The 19,454-nt window shown below is 53.3% G+C and overlaps 1 protein-coding gene across 1 annotated transcript; it reads left to right on the top strand.

Annotated features, from left to right (window-relative positions):
- The first annotated feature begins 169 nt into the window (after nucleotides 1-169).
- On the top strand, nucleotides 170-19,404 carry COLGALT1 (collagen beta(1-O)galactosyltransferase 1). The gene is made up of 12 exons (XM_063110435.1): nucleotides 170-429; nucleotides 1,640-1,750; nucleotides 2,467-2,584; nucleotides 6,934-7,068; nucleotides 8,384-8,588; nucleotides 10,152-10,271; nucleotides 14,421-14,497; nucleotides 14,585-14,691; nucleotides 14,936-15,068; nucleotides 16,259-16,386; nucleotides 17,419-17,625; nucleotides 17,813-19,404. The coding sequence occupies exons 1-12, from the start codon at nucleotides 170-172 to the stop codon at nucleotides 18,078-18,080; spliced, it is 1,869 nt and encodes a 622-aa protein (XP_062966505.1). The 3' UTR covers nucleotides 18,081-19,404.
- The last annotated feature ends 50 nt before the right edge of the window (nucleotides 19,405-19,454 follow it).

Genomic DNA, 19,454 nt, shown 5'->3' with positions numbered 1-19,454 from the left:
TTAAGGCCGTCCCGAGGTGGGGCCTGGGAGGCGGGCCCTGACGGCTGTTTCACACCAGGCGCTCTCCTCCCCTTTAAGGCGCGCGGCAGGGGCGGGGCCCCTGTGACTCCCTTAAGGCGCGGCTCGAGTCCGCCGGCAGAAAAGCGGCTTAAAGGCGACGCGTGGCGCGATGGCGGCCGCCCCACGCGCGTGCCGGCAGCGCGGATGGCGGCTCCCGGTGCTGCTGCTGCTGCTGCTGGCGCCGCCGCCTCCGGGGGGCCCACCGGGCTCCGCTGCGTATTTCCCCGAGGAGCGCTGGAACCCTGAGTCGCCGCTACAGGCGCCGCGCGTGCTCATCGCGCTGGTGGCGCGAAACTCGGCCCACGCGCTGCCCGCCACGCTGGGCGCACTCGAGAGGCTGCGGCACCCGCGGGATCGCACGGCGCTGTGGTGAGCCGGCCGCCGCGCCCATCGGGCGGGCCACGCGCGCCCCCGCCTGCTGCCCTCCATCCGGGCGGGTCCACCCCGCTTGCTGCAGCTCCTTTACGTGGGCCAGACTCATATGGAGGGAGCCCCCCTTCCCCCTATATCCCCCCAGTGGGACAGGCCGACCTGCGTTCTGCCTCTGGCTCCCCTGGGGCGACTTAGGCCACTGCCTGCTGGTCCCGCATTAGGGTAGATCCAGGGCCACGCGTGCCTGGGACTAACCTCCTAACTCCCTTCTGGAACTTATAAAGCTCCACACAACGGAAGCCCGGATCCCAGATCGAACTGAAAGTCCTCCTGCTCCTGCTGTTGCCTTGGCCCTTGAACTTGACCAGTTCTGAGGGCCCGGTCAGACCCCTGCCTTCTGACTGGCGTGGGTGGGGTATAGGACCAGATGGCCGAGGGGGAAGTGGTTCCTTCTTGGAAGGGGAATGGGGCAGAGCTGTGAAGAAGCCTCACACTGGTGACTTAAAGACTCTTGCTCGGTTTCCTCAAATGAAAATGAGTATATTAATATAATTCTCCTTCTGAGATTGTCTCTGAAGATTAACCAGTTAATGGGTGTGAAGCCCTTGTGCCTGGCACAGGGTTATTGCTTAGTGACCAGAGCCACGGTTTTTATTTTTTTTATTATTGTCATTATTACTGTCATCACTGCTGCCAATATTGTTAATTTATTGGGAAGAATTAGCTCTTAGCTCCATGGTCAAACTAGACTCCAAAATGTCCCTCTTCCCTCCACCCCAGATTCCCCAATATGGATAATCCAAGCACACAGTTTGTACTTAAACGTTTGTTCAGTGAATGGTGACCACAGTCCATAGGAGAGAATGAAGGGGGGGTGGGTTTAAGATATAGTGATTTTTTTAAGTTACACATACTTGTTACTGAACATGATTATAAGGTCCTAGATGCTCAATAACAAAACCAACAGTCGCTAATGTGTTTTTCCAAAATGAGCTTGTATGATCCCCTCCACAGCCCTATGAATGGGTCCTGCCTGTATCCCCATGTTGCAGATGAGGAAACTAAGGCATGGCGAAAGGAAGCACCTTGCCCAGGGCTACATAGCTGGTTGAAAGCCGAGCTGGAATATAGAGGCGGGGTTGCCTTGCTGCTGCCTGCTTGTGCCTTGGTCTCCCCTACTGCACTGACTGTCTACATCTGCCTGCAGGGTGGCTACGGACCACAATGTGGACAACACATCAGCTGTGCTGCGGGAGTGGCTGGTGGCCGTGAAGAGTTTTTACCATTCTGTGGAATGGCGGCCGGCGGAGGAGCCCAGGTGAGCACTAGGCCCTGCCCGGAGCCCCCCAGTCTGACTGTACTGTACCCCCTGCTCACACACCCTCCATGGCTCCCCATTGCCCCAGGTCAGACCACAGGCCCTCAGCCCCTGACTGCAGCCTTCCACTCTGGCTACTCTGACCTGCCCTCAGCTTCACAAATGGTCCCTGATCCTCCCGCCAGCGCTCCATCTTGAACCCCCTCCTTCCCTTGTCCTTCTCTTGGATGGCCACTGCTTTGTTCCCAGTTTCAGTCTCTCCCCAGCCCTGGCTCTGCTGTTTGGCTTCTGCAAAAAGCCCCTAGGCAGCACAGACCCCCGGTTCCTCGGGATTTATTTCTTCACCTACCTGCTGTCCAGGCTAGACTCTGAGCCTGGGAGGACAGGCTCCAGGTCTTTTCCGCTCTGTGTTCTTCTCTGCCAGCGTGTCCCCTTCGCTGTCAGGCACATTCCTGCCTGGTATTGTAGGCCCTGTCCCCCTGGCCAGCTGCTCTGGGCTTTCTTCCTTCCCTCTGGTTTGCTTGGGCTTTCTTCCCTCGGCCTTTGCACGTGCTGTGCCACCTGCCCGGGACATGCTCCCTCCTCCCCAGCCTTCAAATCAGCTCACGTGTTCCCTCTTCCAGGAAGCTCTCCCTGACCACCCCCAAGGCGGCTCAGTCCCTCTCTGGGCTGTGACAGTGCCCTGTGCTCCCCACATCACAGCTGCCTCCTTGCAGGTCCTACCCGGATGAGGAGGGCCCCAAACACTGGTCCGACTCGCGCTATGATCATGTCATGAAGTTGCGCCAGGCAGCCCTGAAATCAGCTCGGGACATGTGGGCCGATTACATCCTGGTGAGTTTCTCAGCCAGCTGGCCACAGACCACGGGGAGGTCTGGGGTGTCCCGAGGAAAGGCAGAGTGGCAGGATTTGGGGACCGTCCTTAACCCCATTTTGCAGAAGGGTAAACTGAGGCTCAGGGAGGGGAAGTGAGTTACCCGAGGTGACACAGCTGGTGAGTGGTGGAGCTGTGATTCATTCAGTCATGGGCCACATGGATGCTGAGTGCCAGTTTGTAATCGTCAGGAGCAAATGAGCTTTAGTGTCCCCAGCTGTCCCCTGTGGTTGGACATTAGGGTTGTCTCCACTTTTATTGCCATCACCAATGATGCCAAAATTCTGGCACACCCCACGAGGACGGCCTTTGGGTCACTTTTGAGAAGTAGGAGGGTGGGGTTGGGGACTGGAGGGTATGGGTGACACTGAGCTGCTGAGGCCTGACTTTCTCTTCCTCCTTCGTGGCCAGCGATTGCCTCTTGAGGAAGAGAGCAATTGAGTCTTGAAGGCAATAATGCTGGGACAAGTGTCCATGGGTCACCGGCCTTCTGTGAGCTCCTTCCACCTGTTCCCTGACCTGGGCGTGATGGTGCCCGCTCCCTTCCCCTGTATAGAGGGGGTGTGGGGGCTGGGGGTGCTGATGGCGGGCCTGGCTCGCCATGGGGGTCGAATACAGTAATGTCACCTGACAGTGCCTGTGGTGGGTTTCCATCTTCACACCAGGTCCTAGCTGCCCTCTGTACCTTCTTTCTTTATTTCTTTGATTTATTCTTTTTTTGGTGGCTAGCGGTAAAGGGATCCGAACCCTTGACTCTGGTGTGCTCTGTACCCTTCTTATTACTCAACATCCATCTGTGTTGCTCCTGTGTGCTGGCTTCGTGCCAGTCCCTGGGGACACAGCGAGGACCAGGACATGCCTCCCTAGTCTCCCAGAAAAGGTGGCTGTGACCAAAACACCAGCAGACCTGAGTACGGAAGTAGCAGGAGGCAGCCCGTGCTGCAAAGAAGACGTAGAAAGACAGATTGGTAGGGTATCTGTTTCCTGGGGTCCCCTAAGAAAGTGCCACATGTTTGGTGGCGTAAAACAATGGAAATTCCCCATACCAGCCAGCACCCCCCCAAAAAAAAATTAAAAAAAAAAAACCACAATGGAAATTTGTTATCTCACCATTTTGGAGGCAGGGCCGTGCTCCCTCCAGAGGCCCTGGGGGAGGACCCTCCCTGCCTCCTCCAGCTTCTGGGAGCTCCAGGAGATCCTTAGCTAGTGGCTGCATCGCTCCAGTCTCTATTTCTGTGGTCACATGGCCATCTCTCCGTTTATTCTTATAAGGACACCAGTCATTGGGTTTAGGGACCACTCTAATCCAGTAGGATGTCATATTCACTTATTCTTAATTACACCTGCAAAGACCCTATTTCCAGATAAGGCCACATTCTCAGGGTACCAGGGGTTAGGGCTTCCTCATCTTTTTTGGGAATGACCATTCAACCCACAACAGATGGCAAAAGCAGGGTGGAGTGACGAGCAAGTGGGGTCAGGGGGCCTCCCCAAGGAGGGGACCCAAGCAGAGACCTGAAGGGGTGAAGGAGCCAGCTTGGGGGGGGGCTGGGGGACAGTGTCTAAAGCAAAGGGAACAGAGCAGGGAATACGCTTGGGTGTTTAAGGAACGGAGTGAGCGGGGGGTGATGCTGAAGTGGGGAGTGGGCATTATCCAGTTATGCAGGCTAAGGTTGGCATTTTGCTTTTCCTAGGGAGATAATAGGGAGCCATGGAGGGTATGTGAGCAGGGGAGGGCTGTGTTCCTATTTATGATATTCAGAAACCGCTGTGGCTGCTGTGGGGGGACTGTCAGCAGCACGAGGCCCGGTTGGAGGCCCGGGCAGCATCCTGATGATTCATGGTGGGGCCTGCACAGGGCAGGGCCATGAAAGGCAGGTGGGTTTAGGATGCGTCATGAGGCCGAGGGGACAGGGCCTGCTATGGGCCTGGATGTGAGCATGCCAGAGGACAGGAGTGGGGATGATGTGACATCCCTGGTCTGAGCCCTGTGGGAAGAGCAGAACCACCTCCTGGGAGGAGGAGGGATGGAACAGGACCCCCATGGAATCCCGGAGGTCGGTGCCTCTTCAGACCATTTTGCAAATGAGGACGCAGGGACTTAGGGAGAGGCAGCAACTTGCCCGGTGGGGTCTCAGAACCAGCGAGGCACAGAACTGGACCTGGCACCTCCCGGAACCTTCCGGCACAGAGCCGCCTTGTCCTGCCTCCCTGGTTTGCTGCTGTGGGTTGATCTTGGCTCGTTTTCATTTTTTCCCTCCACAACCCTGGGTGGGGCTCAAGGTGTCATGCAGAACTCAAAGCAGCTTTTGAAACAAAACTGTATTTTTGTAATTTGGGGACTTTGGAAATCCATACTGGAATGTGAAATCATTTGTCAGATGTTTTAAAAATTATTAGAAGGGCCTTTTTTCCCCTCTGTTTTTACAAAAGTTATGAATTTTATTTATAGGCAAAAAATGTAAGAAAAAAATAAAATCCTTAAGAAAAAACAAAACAAAACAAACTTTAATCTTACTTCCCAGAAAGATCCACTTTCTAGCTGTTTTTTGTTTTAATTGAGGTGCAAGTCATGTAACATAAAAGTGACCATTTTAAAAGTCAACAACTCAGTGACATTCAGCACATTCACAGTGTTGTGCAACCACCACCTCTGTCAAGTTCCAGAACATTCTCATCCCCCCAAAAGGAAACCTGTCCCCATTAGCAGTCACACCCCCTCCCCCAGCCCCTGGCAGCCACTAATCTGCTGTCTGTCTCTGTGGATTTTCCTGTTCTGGACATTTCATGTAAATGGAATCACACACCATGTGGCCTTTTGTGTCTGGCTTCCTACAGTCAGCATCATGTTTTTGAGGTTCATCAGAGTCATTGCACGTTATCAGCGCTTTATTCCTTTTTCAGGCCGACTAGTATTCCTCCGTGTGGGTGGACCACATCTGGTTTACCTGTTCCCCTGTTGGTGGACATTTGGGTTATTTTCACCTCTTGGCTGTTGCGAATGCTGCTGCTATGAAAGTGAATGTACAAGTACCTGTCTGAGTCCCTCCTTTCTTTTTCTTTCTCTCTCTCTTTTTTTTTTTTTTTTTTTGTGGCTGGTCTGTATGGGGATCCAAACCCTTGACCTTGGTGTTATCAGCACCGCACTCTGACCCAGGGAGCCAACTGGCCATCCGTTGAGTCCCTACTTTCAATTCTCTTGGGTCTGTACCTAGGAGTGGGATTGCTGGGTTCTGTGATATCTATGTTGGACTTTCTGAGGAACCAGCAGACTGTTCTGGCTGTTCTGACTGCATCTGCACTCAGAGGTGACGTGTTCAAATGTCTGCAGAGGCTGGATGGGTAACATAAGATGGCAGTGGATTTAAACATCTGCATGGGTAGCGGCATGTCTATGGACCAGATGCATTAAAAAAAAGGACCCAACCTCTTAGTAGTCCTGTGATGGATAGTGTCCTATGTGTTTTTACATTCTGGTGCAGAGGGCACACATCCTGACCTAACCGTTCCTGGTGGTGTGCTTTTTAATTGTTACGTCTCCTTCTGCCTGGGGACTGGACTAGAATTTCTCTAACTGATTCACCACTGCTAGACTCTTGGGTTGTTCCTGGTTTGGTTGATAAACACCACTGCAGTGAACATCCTTGTGTGGCATTCGTGGAGGGTGTTGGTGACACATTTTTGTGGGGAACAGCAGCCCCCTCTGCCCCCCTTGGTAACCCTGTTAGTGGTTTGGTGAATTTCTTTCCAGGCTTTTTTCTTTGCTAAAACAAATAGTTTATCTTTTTCTTTTTTTTTTAGCCCAAACATCCAAGGTGTTAAAATAAAAAGCTTACATAACTATTTTTATGCACTTTTTACCGGCATCTAAGCCATAGAAAAAAAGTGTTTGCCTTTAACAGGCAGCTCCATGACTTTCCTCAAAGTGACGCCTCTGTGGGCTGGCTGGTTGGCTCAGTTGGGTAGAGTGTGGTATTGTAACACCACGGTCACAGGTTCGGATCCAGGTAGGAAAAAAATGCTAACTTCACTGCTGGCCAGTATGGAGATCCAAACCCACGGCCTTGGGTTACAAGGCTGTGCTCTAACTAACTGTGCTAAGCGGCCAGCCCTGTGCAGCCTCTTTCTTTGTGTGAATGTGACCTGGCTCGCTCTTCAGGGCATAGCCATTGATTGAGGAGCCATGGGGCTTCCAGGGGTCTCTGCCAACCCTCCAAGACTCTGGCCTTTGCCCCAGCTGCTCAGAGTTGTCGCCTGACCCGGGGTCCCTCTGGCAGCCCATGCTGATGCCGTGTCGGGCGTTTTGCAGTTTGTGGATGCGGACAACCTGATCCTCAACCCTGACACACTGAGCCTGCTCATCGCAGAGAACAAGACGGTGGTGGCTCCCATGCTGGATTCCCGGGCTGCCTATTCCAACTTCTGGTGTGGAATGACTTCCCAGGTAGGGCGGAGGGCTGGGGGTGGCGGGGGCTGGGTAAGTAGGTGCTGTGTCTGGAGTCTAATGTGGTGAGTGTGTTACAAATGCCTTCACTGTAGTCCTTAAGCAGAAACAGAAATGCAGAGAGGTAATGACTTGCCTAAACTCACACAGCTAGTAAGTGGTGGTGCCAGGGTGGGACTTCAGGCATGGCTTGATCCAGGTGCAGAGAGGGAATGACTTGCCTAAACTCATGCAGCTAGGAGGTGCCAGGGTGGGACTTTAGGCATGGCTTGATCCAGGTGTTCAAACAACTGTCATTTTTCCATCACTTGGGTGACTTCATTCTCAGACTGCTCAAGAATGATCCCAGCAGCACCTAGCCAATGTCCACTCTGATTAGGCCATTTCCAGTCTCCTATCTACCCCTGAACCAGTCACTGAAGACAGGAAAATGCAGGCTCTGATTGGCCAGGCCTGGTGACAAGTCCCACCCCAGGCTTGAGTCTGAAGTCACAGGCAAAGCAGGGGGTAGTGAAGGGGTGGGGCAGGGTCCCTGGCCAGGGGAAGGGGGCTGGGTGGCTGGAGCCAGGACACTGACCTGTCCTGTCTCCTACTTGTTCTTATGTTTTTGTTTTTTTGTTTTGTTTTGTATCCGGACCCTTGACCTTTGTTTTCTGTTGTTGTTTTTAATTGAGGTGAAATTCATAAAATATAATATTATTTTAAAGTAAATAATTCAATGGTTTTAAACATTTTTTACAATGTCATATAAATCTAGATGTTATACACTAACAGTTCCAATTTATAAAAGGCATAAGGAGGAGAAAAACCAGCCCCAGATTGTTCCAGAATCTTTTAAAACTCTCCTACGAGATTTTTCCCCACTCTCTTGAAATCATGCTTCTTTTTTTTTGGCAGTTGGCCAGAATGGGGGTCAGATCCTGTGGCCTTGGGGTTATAAGGCTGTCTGTAACCAACTGAGCTAAGTGGCCAGCCCCGAAATCATGCTTCTGACCTTCAATTTCTGTGTCAGTCGAAGAATCCCACACGTCCCGTTTCTTTTTCAGCTTTAGAATTTCCTCCTTCAAACGCTGCCTGTCTGATCTGAAGTACTGAGCGGGGTCTTCCAGAGGCCCATTTCTCTTCCTTGTCTGCCACTGTCCCTCAGCTCAGGCTCTAGGGGTGGTGCCTAGAGTCTGGCACGCAGGGAATTCCCATGGAACCCGGAGGCTGGCACCCGGGGCTTGCTCTCCAAGCTCTTCATGCCTCCCATTGTCGTGGACCTCCAGCGTCACCTCTGGGAACCCCCCTGCAGAACTCTGCCCCCTCCCTGCAGGGCTACTACAGGCGCACGCCTGCCTACATCCCCATCCGCAAGCGGGACCGCCGGGGCTGCTTCGCGGTTCCCATGGTGCACTCGACCTTCCTCATCGACCTGCGGAAGGTGGCGTCCCGGAACCTGGCGTTCTACCCACCCCACCCCGACTACACCTGGTCCTTTGATGACATCATCGTCTTTGCCTTCTCCTGCAAGCAGGCAGGTGAGTGCACGGGGGTTTGCCATCACAGGGGCATCTGGCTGGTTCATGCTGAGCAAGTCCCAGCAGAACACACAGAAGGTTCCCAGAACCAAAACTGCGGGGTGCAGGCTGGCTTCAGGCATAGCTGTATCCAGGTGATCAGATATGTCTGCAGGACCCAGTCCCTCTCCAGCCCTGAATTCACTGGTGGCTTCACTCCCCAGCTCTTTAAGACCTATTTATTTATTTATTTTTATGGGGGTTTTTTTTTGGGTGGGGGTGGGCAGCTGGCTGGTACAGGGGTTGAACCCTGGACCTCGGTATTATCAGCACCATGCTCTCACCAACTGAGTTAACCGGCCACCCCAAGACCTATTTATAGAATATTATTTCTATCTTGATACTTTCATATTCTCCCAATTTTCGGGGTGTTTTCGTTTTTGTTTTGTTTTTTTGTGGCTGGCTGGTAAAGGGGATCCAAACCTGTGACCTTGGTGTTATAAGGCTGCTCTCTAAACAACTGACCTAACCAGTTCTCTATAGTTGAGCATATATTAATTCTGTAATTAGGGAAAAAACGTTTTAAAGAGAAAGAGAGCATAGCTATATGTTGACTTGTTATTTATTTATGATGTTGTTATTTCTTCTAAACCAGAGGTTGACAAACTATGTCTGTTTTTGTACAGTCACAAGCTAAGAACAATTTTTACATTTTTAAATGGTTGGAAACAAATCAAAAGACTAATATTTTGTGACAAGTGAAAATGATATCAAATGCAAATTTTAGTACCTGTAAATAACAAAATAAAGAAAGTTTCACCGGCATACAGCCAAGCACATCCATCTGAGTGTCCTTCGCAGCTGCCTACACATTCCAAAGGCAGGACTGAATCATTGAGACAGAAACTGTCCCACCCAGCAAGACTACAGTGTTTACCATCCAGCCCTTTACAGCAAAAGTTAACTAGTTAAAATAAGGTCATCGCTGGGTTTTTCAGTTTAAAACATGTTAGACACATAAAAATTTAAACCATTCGGAAAAGGATAAATGCACAGTTGGCCAGTTAGCTTAGTTGGAGAGTGCCAGGCCTTGTGATACCAAGGTTAAGGGTTCAGTTCCCGGTACTGGCCAGCCACCAGAAAAAAAAAAAAAAAAAAAAAATCAAACAAAGGACAAATGCAGGAGGTAAGTTACTAGCATTTTGTCAGACTGTGTCCCCTTTTTGTGCATAAATTGCATCTTTACTGTTTATCTGCTGTTTGGAGTTTGCTTTTTCCTGGAATCCTACAGGCACTGCCACACATGTGAACAGTTCCAGTTTGCTGTTGCCTTTGGGCTGGTGTTTGGGGTGTTTCTGAATTCTTACCTCTGCCTGGACCTCGGGAGCACCCAGAATATATGCTCGTGCATGTGCTCACGGCTCTGTCCTGGCTCCAGTTCCCAGATGGAATGCCAGGGGTCCGGCTGGTTGCTGGGGTCAGCAGAGTAGCTGTTGTCTGGCCTCACGTCGGGCCTTGGTGCTGGGGCCTCCTTGCTCTGGGTAGGGCTCTGTTTTCACTGTGGATTCTTGTTTCTGCATCCAGAGGTGCAGATGTACGTGTGCAACAAAGAGGTGTATGGCTTCCTGCCGGTGCCACTGCGGGCGCACAGCTCCCTCCAGGATGAGGCGGAGAGCTTCCTGCACGTGCAGCTGGAGGTCATGGGTGAGTCTGCCGGTGCTGCCTGGGAGAGGTCAAGTGACCCCCCCCCTTTCTCTTCTGTCTCGTGCCCATCCCATGAACACAGGTTGAGCCCCTGCCAGACAGTAGCCTGTGTGCTGGGTGCTGAGTACAAGGATTCACAAAGTAGATGGTTGTCCCTGCTGTCACGCAGTGCTGGTTTGCAGGCAGCTGTATATGGCAATCTCCGGATATTCGGGGTGGGCTTCCTGGAGGAGGTGGCATTCAGGAGCAGGGTGAGTAGGAGTTTGCCAGAAAGAGGATTGCAGCCGAAGGGAGGAGAGACAAAAGTCTAGAGGGAATATGAGCTCACAACAGTCAGGGGCCCCAGCTACAGACTCGGGTGGCAGCCAGGGCCAGGGCATGGGGCCTCAGACACCAGGCTGAGGAACAGGCCTTTCCCGTGAGAGCAGCTGAGAGCCGTGGGGGATGTGGGAGCAGAGAGGCCAGCTGGCCAGTATAGGGATGGAACCCTGGACCTTGGTGTTATCAGCACTGGGCTCTAACCCACTGAGCAACTGGCCAGCCCTGCAGTGGGTTTTCACTGAGGAACTTCCCGTATGTGGCAGTGTCTGGGGACCTTGTCTTTGCTACTGCTAAACCCAAAACTTGCTGTTACTTATTTAATATTTAACTTAAACAGACATTTTTTTTTTTACTTCAATAAGTTTATTTGAAACAGGAAAGTCTGCAATATTTTTACCATAGTTGCAAACTGGGATCTTTTCACATATATAAAAATAAGTCCACACATTATGAAACTAGCAGCTGTCCCTCTGGCGAGGAGCACACAGGCCTGAGCCAACTTTGAAGTTATTTGGGGAGGGCGCTCCTGCCCCCACCACTACCAGGGGGCTTCACCCTGTGCTGGACACACAGATCCCTGCGAAGGCCTGTAGGGTAGCAGGGTCATTCCTGCCACTACGCAGATGGGATGTGCTTGGAGAGACAAAGTATCTATCCTGGAGCTCAGTTTCCCCAACCTTACCTGCTTCTGGAATAATCCGTGTGTGGCTCCCCCTGGTGGTTGAATGTGGAAATTCACCCTGCCCTCCTCTTGGCAAGACTTTTGGGTCTTTTTGAGGTAACAGACACCTGGAGATTGCGGAGTCACTGGGGCAGGCCCCCAGGACACCCGAGCATCTGTCACACCCAGATGCCTGCTCCCCTCCCAGCTCCCTTCGCCAGAAGTGGGTCACTGCTTAACACCAAGCCCCATCAGCAACTGCGCCTGGAGAAGCGTCTCTGTGGCTGTTTTCTTACTTTAAATTTTCACATGCATTTCTGTTGTTATATCTGGTAAGGAAAATGATTCGAGTTGCTGTTAAGAATTCAAACACTACAGAGACATGAACATTTTTGCGATTGTCGAGGGCCAGAGCAAACCACACCAAGCTGACGTGTGGGAGGTCTGGAAGTTGAGTTTTAGCACACATGGCAGTGCCTGATCATGTGTGTGAGCCATGACAATGTTTTATTATATATCCTTGTCACCAGCCCCAGACCAGGCTGTGGAATATTCCCGGCCCTGGGCCCCCACTGTCCTGATTTCATCAGGTGATGGGTTTTTGTGTGTTTTGTGCTTTGTATAAGTGGGATTGTGTGGCATCTTCTGCTCAGCTGCCCGTGGGTGTTGTTTGCTGGTTGCTGCGTATGGCTGTGACCTGTGCACTCTGCCTTGCTGTGTTGTATTCTGCGTAAACGCTTAACCACAGATGTATATGCTCTTGCCTAGGTCACATGTCCCGTTGGCCCAGTGACTGTCACGTCCCTCAGCCAGTCTTCTGAGGGGCATGGAGTGTGTTTCTCATTTTTCCCAGCATTACCGTGAGCTTCCCAGCACATCTGTGTGAGAAAGTTCCAGAGTGCATCCATGAGTGTGAGGTTAGGGAACTGTCCCTAAGACCACCCTCATTTCTGACACAGTTACAAGTTCAGGGGTCTCCAAGAACACTCTCAGGTTTGACAGTTCACTGGAAGTACTCACAGAATTCTCTGGGAGCTATTGTACTCATGGTTACAGTTTACTCCAGTGAAAAGATACACATTAAAGTCAGCCAAGGGAAGAGGTGGATGGGGCAGAGTCCAGGGGAATTCCATACATGGAGCCTCCACTTGTCCCTCCCAGGGGAGTCAGGACAGAATTGTTTTCCAGCAGTGACAACACATGGTGTACTGCACACCAGGGATGCTCCCCCCAAATCGATGTGTCCAGGGTTTTTATTGTAGGTTGGTCCTGTAGACGTGATAGACCATCCACATGGTTGACCTCAGTCTCCCGCTCCCCCAGAGAATCATTTGATACCGTGTGGCCCAAGACCTCCACCCCAAGTCACATTGACTCTCTAGTGTGACCCAAAGCTTCCAGGTAAATCAAGGCAATCCTATCAGACAGTTCACCCTAAGGGCTTAGAGATCACCTCCCAGGGGCCGGGGGCAAAGGTGAGACTGTTCAGGCCAGTTCAGTTCTTCACCGTACAAAGTGTCAGGTCTTACATGTTGATGACCACTGTGAGGTGGCCCTCTGGGAAGGACGTGTAGATTTGCTCCTTCTGAGTGCCTCACATGCTCTGTTTTCCCAGAACTGACAGGAAAGGGCAAGGAGATTCCCTCCCCTCCCCGAAGCAGGTCCACACACACACCCTGCCCCCATGTGTGGGGGAGAGGGGTAGAGGTTTAGAATGGGGAAGGAAGGGGCACCTGGGATTTGAACCCAGGTCCTGAGACCCCAAAGCCCTGCCCTGGGTGCTACGACTTAATCTCATCCAAAGAGGACAGGGTGGCCAGGAGCTGAAGGGCTCTGGCAGGAGGAAACTCAAGGAAGCGGTATCCCTGGTCCTCACCCAGGCCTCTCCCCAACACAGGGGCCTGTGTCTGTCCCTCGAGCTCTCACAGGGCCTTTGCTGCTGGCTAAGTGGACACCACAATCACCCTGGCTCTGGGCTCTTCTGGGCCAGCCTGGGGGGCAGGCAGGAGCCCGTGGATCAGATCCTTCCTCGGGAAGCTGTCAGGGATGCGCACAGGGCCGGGGGTCGTGGTCGGAGCTGTGCTGACAACAGCCAAAAGAGTGACACTCACGACCAGTCTGCAAAGTGTATTTGATGTGTGTATGAGTTTCCTATGGCTGCTGTAACAAATGGCCCCAAACCAGGTAGCTTAAAACAACCAAAATTTACTCTCTCCTGGTTCTGGAGGTCAGACATCTGAAACCAAGGTATTGGCAGGCCATGCTCTCTATGGTAGGTTCCTTCCTTGCCTCTTCCAGCTTCTGGAGTTTTCTGGCAATTTCTGGCCTATCCTTGGCTAGCAGACACATGTCTCCTGTCCTGTGGCTGTCTTTTGCCTGTGTTTCTATCTCTGTGTCCAAGTTTCCCCTTTCTATAAGGACACCAGTCTTATGATTAGGGCCCACACTAATGATCTCATCTAACTCAATGACCTCTGTAAAAGACTGTATTTCCAAACAGGATTGTGCTCTTAAGGAACTAGGGGTTGGGCCGTGGGGACACAGTTCAACCCATAGCAGCATGCACGACTTCTCAGCATCTCTTCGTGAAACCTCTGAGAGCTCTATTAGCCCATGTTATAGATAAGGAAAGTTGAGCCCAGACACCTCAAGGTGATGCCTCCTGCCATCATTTCTTTGTCCATTCTGTGAGATTGAGCACCTGCTGTGTGCCAAGCCCTGTGTTGGGCACTGGGTACCCAATGCAAGTGGACAGACCTGGTGTCCGTCCCAAGGGGCTTATAGGAGACAGGCACACACGGGGCCAGGGAGATAGGATAGCAGGGTCGGGACTTTGATGGTGGAAGCCCAGGTGCTGTGGGGGCCAAGAGGAGGTGCCTGACTGAGTCCGAGACAATGGGGACATTCCCCCTGCCCTGGGCATCATAGCTGAGAACTGAGGGTAAGGAGCCGGGAGGAAAGGGTGTTCCAGGCAGGGACCCAGCACGTGCGATGGGCCTGAGGTAGGAATGGGTGACTTTGGGGAGGTGCGAACAGCTAGGGTGGTGGAGTCTTAGTGGATGGGGAGACTAGCAACACGTTGTGGGTGGAGTGGCAGAGGAGGTGGGAAGGTGTGTTGGAAAGAGGCTGGAGGCCCCCATGACCCCAGCAGTTTCTCTGTCCCACAGTGAAGCACCCGCCGTTGGAGCCCTCCCATTTCATCTCAGTGCCCACCAAGATACCCGACAAGATGGGCTTTGACGAGGTGGGCTGGGCCTTCCTGGGGGTGGGGTGGGAGGCTGGTGTGCGGGGTGGGACCGAGGCTCAGGGTGTGACCGAGGCTGGGCTGCAGGTCTTCCTGATCAACCTGAAGCGGCGGCAGGACCGGCGGGAGCGCATGCTGCGGGCGCTGTGGGAGCAGGAGATCGCATGCCGGCTGCTAGAGGCCGTGGACGGCAAGTGAGTCCCACCCCGGGGGAGGGGAGTGTCTGCACAGAGGTGTAGACCAGGCTGGTGGTTGCCATGGAAGGGAAGCCTATCTCACCCCAGGAGATGGGGTGGGCTGGTCTGCCCATGAGTGTAGACCCCACGTTGGCCATGTGCGTCCAGGAGGGATGCTGGGGGGGCTACCGCTCCGTAGGGTAAGTGCCCATGTAGCTGGCAGGCAGGCAGAGTGAGTTCCTTGTGACCCCCTCCTTTCCAGAGCCATGAACACCAGCCAGGTGGAGGCGCTGGGCATCCAGATGCTGCCCGGCTACCGGGACCCCTACCACGGACGACCCCTCACCAAAGGCGAGCTAGGCTGCTTCCTCAGCCACTATAACATCTGGAAAGAGGTGGGTGCCCGAGGGCTACGTGGTCAAAGCCCAGCTCTCCTTACATAAGAGTTTTGGAAAGGGCTGGAAGTTTGCAGATGGAATCGCCCACCCACCGGGAAGACTTCCAGCAACAGCAACGGAACAGGTGGCTTCTCTTTAGTGGATGCCTGAACCGGCTGGATTGGCCCCAGCACCTCCAAATGGGGCAGCTGTTATTCCATTGTGGGGATGTAGAAACAGGCTGGGGTGGGGGTGAGCCCTGCCTGCATCAGGTGGTGTGTGGGGCCTGGGACTCCAGAGCAAAATCTCTTCACCCCAGCCTGGACTCTGTGCACAATATTTACTGAGTGCCCACGGCAACATTGACCAGCACAGGGTCAGCCACCCTTGGAGGAAGAGGCTGTGATGAGCGAGGACATCAGACTAGGATTCACACTCGGGACTGTCAGGCACGAGGCCAGATGGGGGGAGGTGCAGGGCGGGAGGGGGTGTCTGGGCATTTGAGATGATAGATGCTTACCTGAGCCTCCCTCCCTTCCTGAGATTCATCATACATGGCACAAGACAGATTGTGATGTCCAGGTGACCCTAGAGCCAGGGGGGACCCTGGTTCAAGTCCAACCCTGCCTCTTAGTGGATTGATCTCTGTCAACAAGAAAGATGTTTCCTGGTCTGAGCCTCAGTTTCCCCAGATGACAGAGTTATGACCTCAGTTATGAAGATTCTCGAGTTCATTCACTCAGCCTTACTGTGGACATGGCAGCCACCAAGACAGACCCAGCCCCCCTCAAGGGGCTCCCAGCCTGGGGAGGCAGGGAGGCTGATGACAAACCACAAGGAAAGAAAGGACAGTGGAGAGACAAGTGAGACACATATCCACAGGAGGAGCCAGGGCTGTACGTTGTCCTCAGCTGGTGGCACTGGATAGTCAAGGAGGGTCTCCTAGATGGGTGACCTTTGAGCTGAGGCCTGAGGGGTGAGAGGGTGCTCAGTGTCAAAGACATAGCACAGGTAAAGGTCCTGGGGTAGGAGGAACCCAGGCAGGTGGGAGGAGCAGGGAGGTGGTGCCCAGGAAGTTGATCTGGACACCGGGGAGGGGTGTGCATTCGCTTCTGTCTGGGTGTCTCAGAGCGTCCAAATTGAGCCTCTGGCTTTGGGGACAGGGAGACAGGCCTTGGTCTCCCTGTGACCTGGCTGGGTATCCTCAGGTCGTGGACCGGGGGCTGCAGAAATCGCTGGTGTTCGAAGACGACCTGCGTTTTGAGATCTTCTTCAAGAGGCGCCTGATGAACCTCATGCGGGATGTGGAGCAGGAGGGCCTGGACTGGGACCTCATGTGAGTGGTGGCCAGCGGGTGGGGCGGAGCTGGGGCCTGGGGCGTGGCCTGGGATAGCTGCATGCGGAACTGGAGCACAGGGGCATGGCCGGAGCTCTGCGCAGAGCCTAGAGCCTGCAGCTCCAGGGGTGTGGTCATAGGCGTGGCCTGGGGCATACATGGCCAACTCTTGAGAGCACGACAGAAGGGTTCACTTGGTCCCTGTCCCGGAGAGCACAATCAGGAGGGTAGCCCATAGGGAGGATGACCCAGAAATCTAGGGACCTGGCCAGAGCCTGCAGGCTTGGTCAGGGCTTGCAGACTTCACTGGGGTCTGTGGAGGTGAGGTGTGGCCTGCTTGGGTGTGGCCAAGGATTGGGGTGTGGAGCTGAGGGTGTGGCTGGAGGTTGAGGGTGTGGCCAAGGATTGGGGCGTGGCTAGAGCTGAGGGTGTGGCTGAAAGATGAGGGCGTGGCCAAGGAGCCTGGGTCTTACACCAGCCCTCAGGTGGGAGTTTGACCAGCATATTTCCAGGACTGGAGTGGTCCTTTGGAGTCTCCTATCGGTAGGCTGCTTTGTCCTCCTTTTATCCCCCCTTTCTCCCTCCTTCCCTTCCTCCTCTCTCTCTTTCCCTCCTATGTGTTAGACCTTAATCCAAGTTCTGGGGACACTGCTCAAGACTCCAAGCCATGCTCTCAATGAGTAGTAACTGCACCCCTTCATTCTTGCCTGCTCACCGTGTTGAGGCACCTCGCCCAACTGCATGCTCCACAGGTCTCTGAACCCAGAGCAGCTGCAGCCTCAGCGTGGTCCAAATCCTCCCATAGCTCCCTAGTGCCCTTGGAAAAAACTCACTGTCCTCCCTGTGACCCACCCAGACCCTGTGGTTCCTCCTTTACCCTGACCAGCCACAGTGGCCTCCTTGTTGTTCTCCAGACACGCTGAACCTGCTCTCATCCAGGGCCTGACGGGGGTACCTAGATCCCTGACTTTCTGGGTTAACATTCTCTGGAGGATGGGAGGAGTGTGACAGGGCCCTGATTCTGCACCCCAGCTACGTGGGCCGGAAACGGATGCAGGTGGAGCACCCCGAGAAGGCTGTGCCCCGTGTGAGGAACCTGGTGGAGGCTGATTACTCCTACTGGACACTGGCCTATGTGATCTCCCTGCAAGGTGCCCGCAAGCTGCTGGCCGCCAGGCCACTCTCCAAGATGCTTCCTGTTGACGAGTTCCTGCCTGTCATGTTTGACAAGCACCCAGTGTGAGAGGGGCTGTGGTGGGCAGGCTGGGGGCTGGGGTCTCACTGTGTGTCTTTTCTGGGTGGGTGGGGGCATAAGACTCGTGGGCTTCCGGGAGGTGTCTTTTCCTCTCCTGACTTCTCCCTCTATTTGTCCCTCTTTTCCTCTACCTGTCCCCTCCCCTGGACTCACTCCCTTCCTCCCATCCAGGTCCGAGTATAAGGCCCACTTCTCCCCCCGTAACCTGCGTGCCTTCTCCGTGGAACCCCTTCTCATCTACCCCACGCACTATACAGGGGATGACGGGTACGTGAGTGACACGGAGACCTCAGTTGTATGGAATAATGAGAACGTCAAGACTGACTGGGACCGTGCCAAGTCCCAGAAGATGCGGGAGCAGCAGGCACTGAGTCGTGAGGCCAAGAACTCAGATGTGCTCCAGTCCCCGCTGGACAGTGCTGCCCGTGACGAGCTCTGAGGGGCAGCAGCCAAAATGCCAAAGCAGCCATTGCTGGCCCAACCTTCACGTGCTCACTGGGGACAGCAGATCCACCTATGTATCCTGGGGCAGGCCGTGGATGACTCTCCATGCAGGGTGGTGTCCAGCCAGCTCTTGCTTAGCAGTCACATGCACCCAGGCAGCATTAATGAAGTGCCTACTGTATGCCAGGAACAGGGCTTGGCGCTGGAGGATTGGGCAGGAACAAGCCCTCTTCATTCATCTGTTCATGTGCCCAACACTTATAAGCACCTGCTGTGTACCAGGTCCCTGTGTTATGGCAGTGAACAAGGCATGATGATTCGCTTCATCAGTGATTGATTCAGTCATCAAGCATATATTGATCAGATTAAGAATCAGGCGCTATGATATACATTCATTTTTAAAATTCATTCAGGTATTTGTTGAGTACCTACTATGTATTGGGCACCATTCTAGGTTCTGGGGATATTGAGGTAAGACACTTTGATTAATTTATTCGAACATGTATCAAGCACCTACTATGTGCATGGTACTTGTGACACAAAGATAAGTTCTTGATTTGGTGCGTTTATATAGTGCCTGTTGTGTGCCAGGAGCTGAGCTAGGTGCTGGGGATGGGGGTAAACAAGGTACTTTTCACTTCTCACTTGGTTTCTTACACATCTCTAGAGTACCTGCTGTGCTCCAGGCACCAGTGATACAAAAGTGTGACATTTGTTCCGTCGGCATTTTTCATCACCCACTGTGTGCTCGGCTGCATGCCAAGTGCTGGGACACAGACGTACGAGTCCCTTCATTTCTTCAGGCAGCAAGCATTAATTGAGCACCTACTGTGTGCCAGGCCTCACAGACTCCCAGTTGGGTTGAATGGTTGTCCAAGTTTGCTTCTTCCTCATCTCTTCTCACCTGAGCTGTGTGCAGACAACAACCCCCACTGCCCAAGAGTGTCCCGCTGGTAGCTCTATCCCCATCAGGCAACCATGGTCCCAGTGGTCACCTGGCCACATGTTAGCCCCCCTGGAGGGGGCACAAGATGGAGATGGGGGCTGGGTCTCCCTTGCCCTCCCCCGTTCCTTTTGCGTGACCTCCCTGCCCTTACGTCTCAGGTGTGGTCTCTGCCTGCTTGATGGGATGCTCTGTTCAAGTCTTCGGTGGGATCATGTGTTTGGGGGCTGGAGGGGCTGCTGTGCCTTCAGCCTGAATCGAATGTCAAATGCAGCCAGTGGTCTTCATCCTCTGGGGGCTAACTCTGCTGTCTGGGTCGGGTCCTGAATAACTTGCTTATTTTTTTATTAAATGTTCCTGGTTGGTTTTCACTGAAGTCTGTGGTCTTGCTGGCTGTCAAAACACCACCTGCCACAATCCTCTCCC

This window comes from Cynocephalus volans, chromosome 10, assembly GCF_027409185.1.
Source record: "Cynocephalus volans isolate mCynVol1 chromosome 10, mCynVol1.pri, whole genome shotgun sequence".
NCBI lineage: Eukaryota > Metazoa > Chordata > Mammalia > Dermoptera > Cynocephalidae > Cynocephalus > Cynocephalus volans.
The sequence above is the reverse complement of the archived record's forward strand: the minus strand, read 5'-3'. Positions and strand labels throughout refer to the sequence as shown.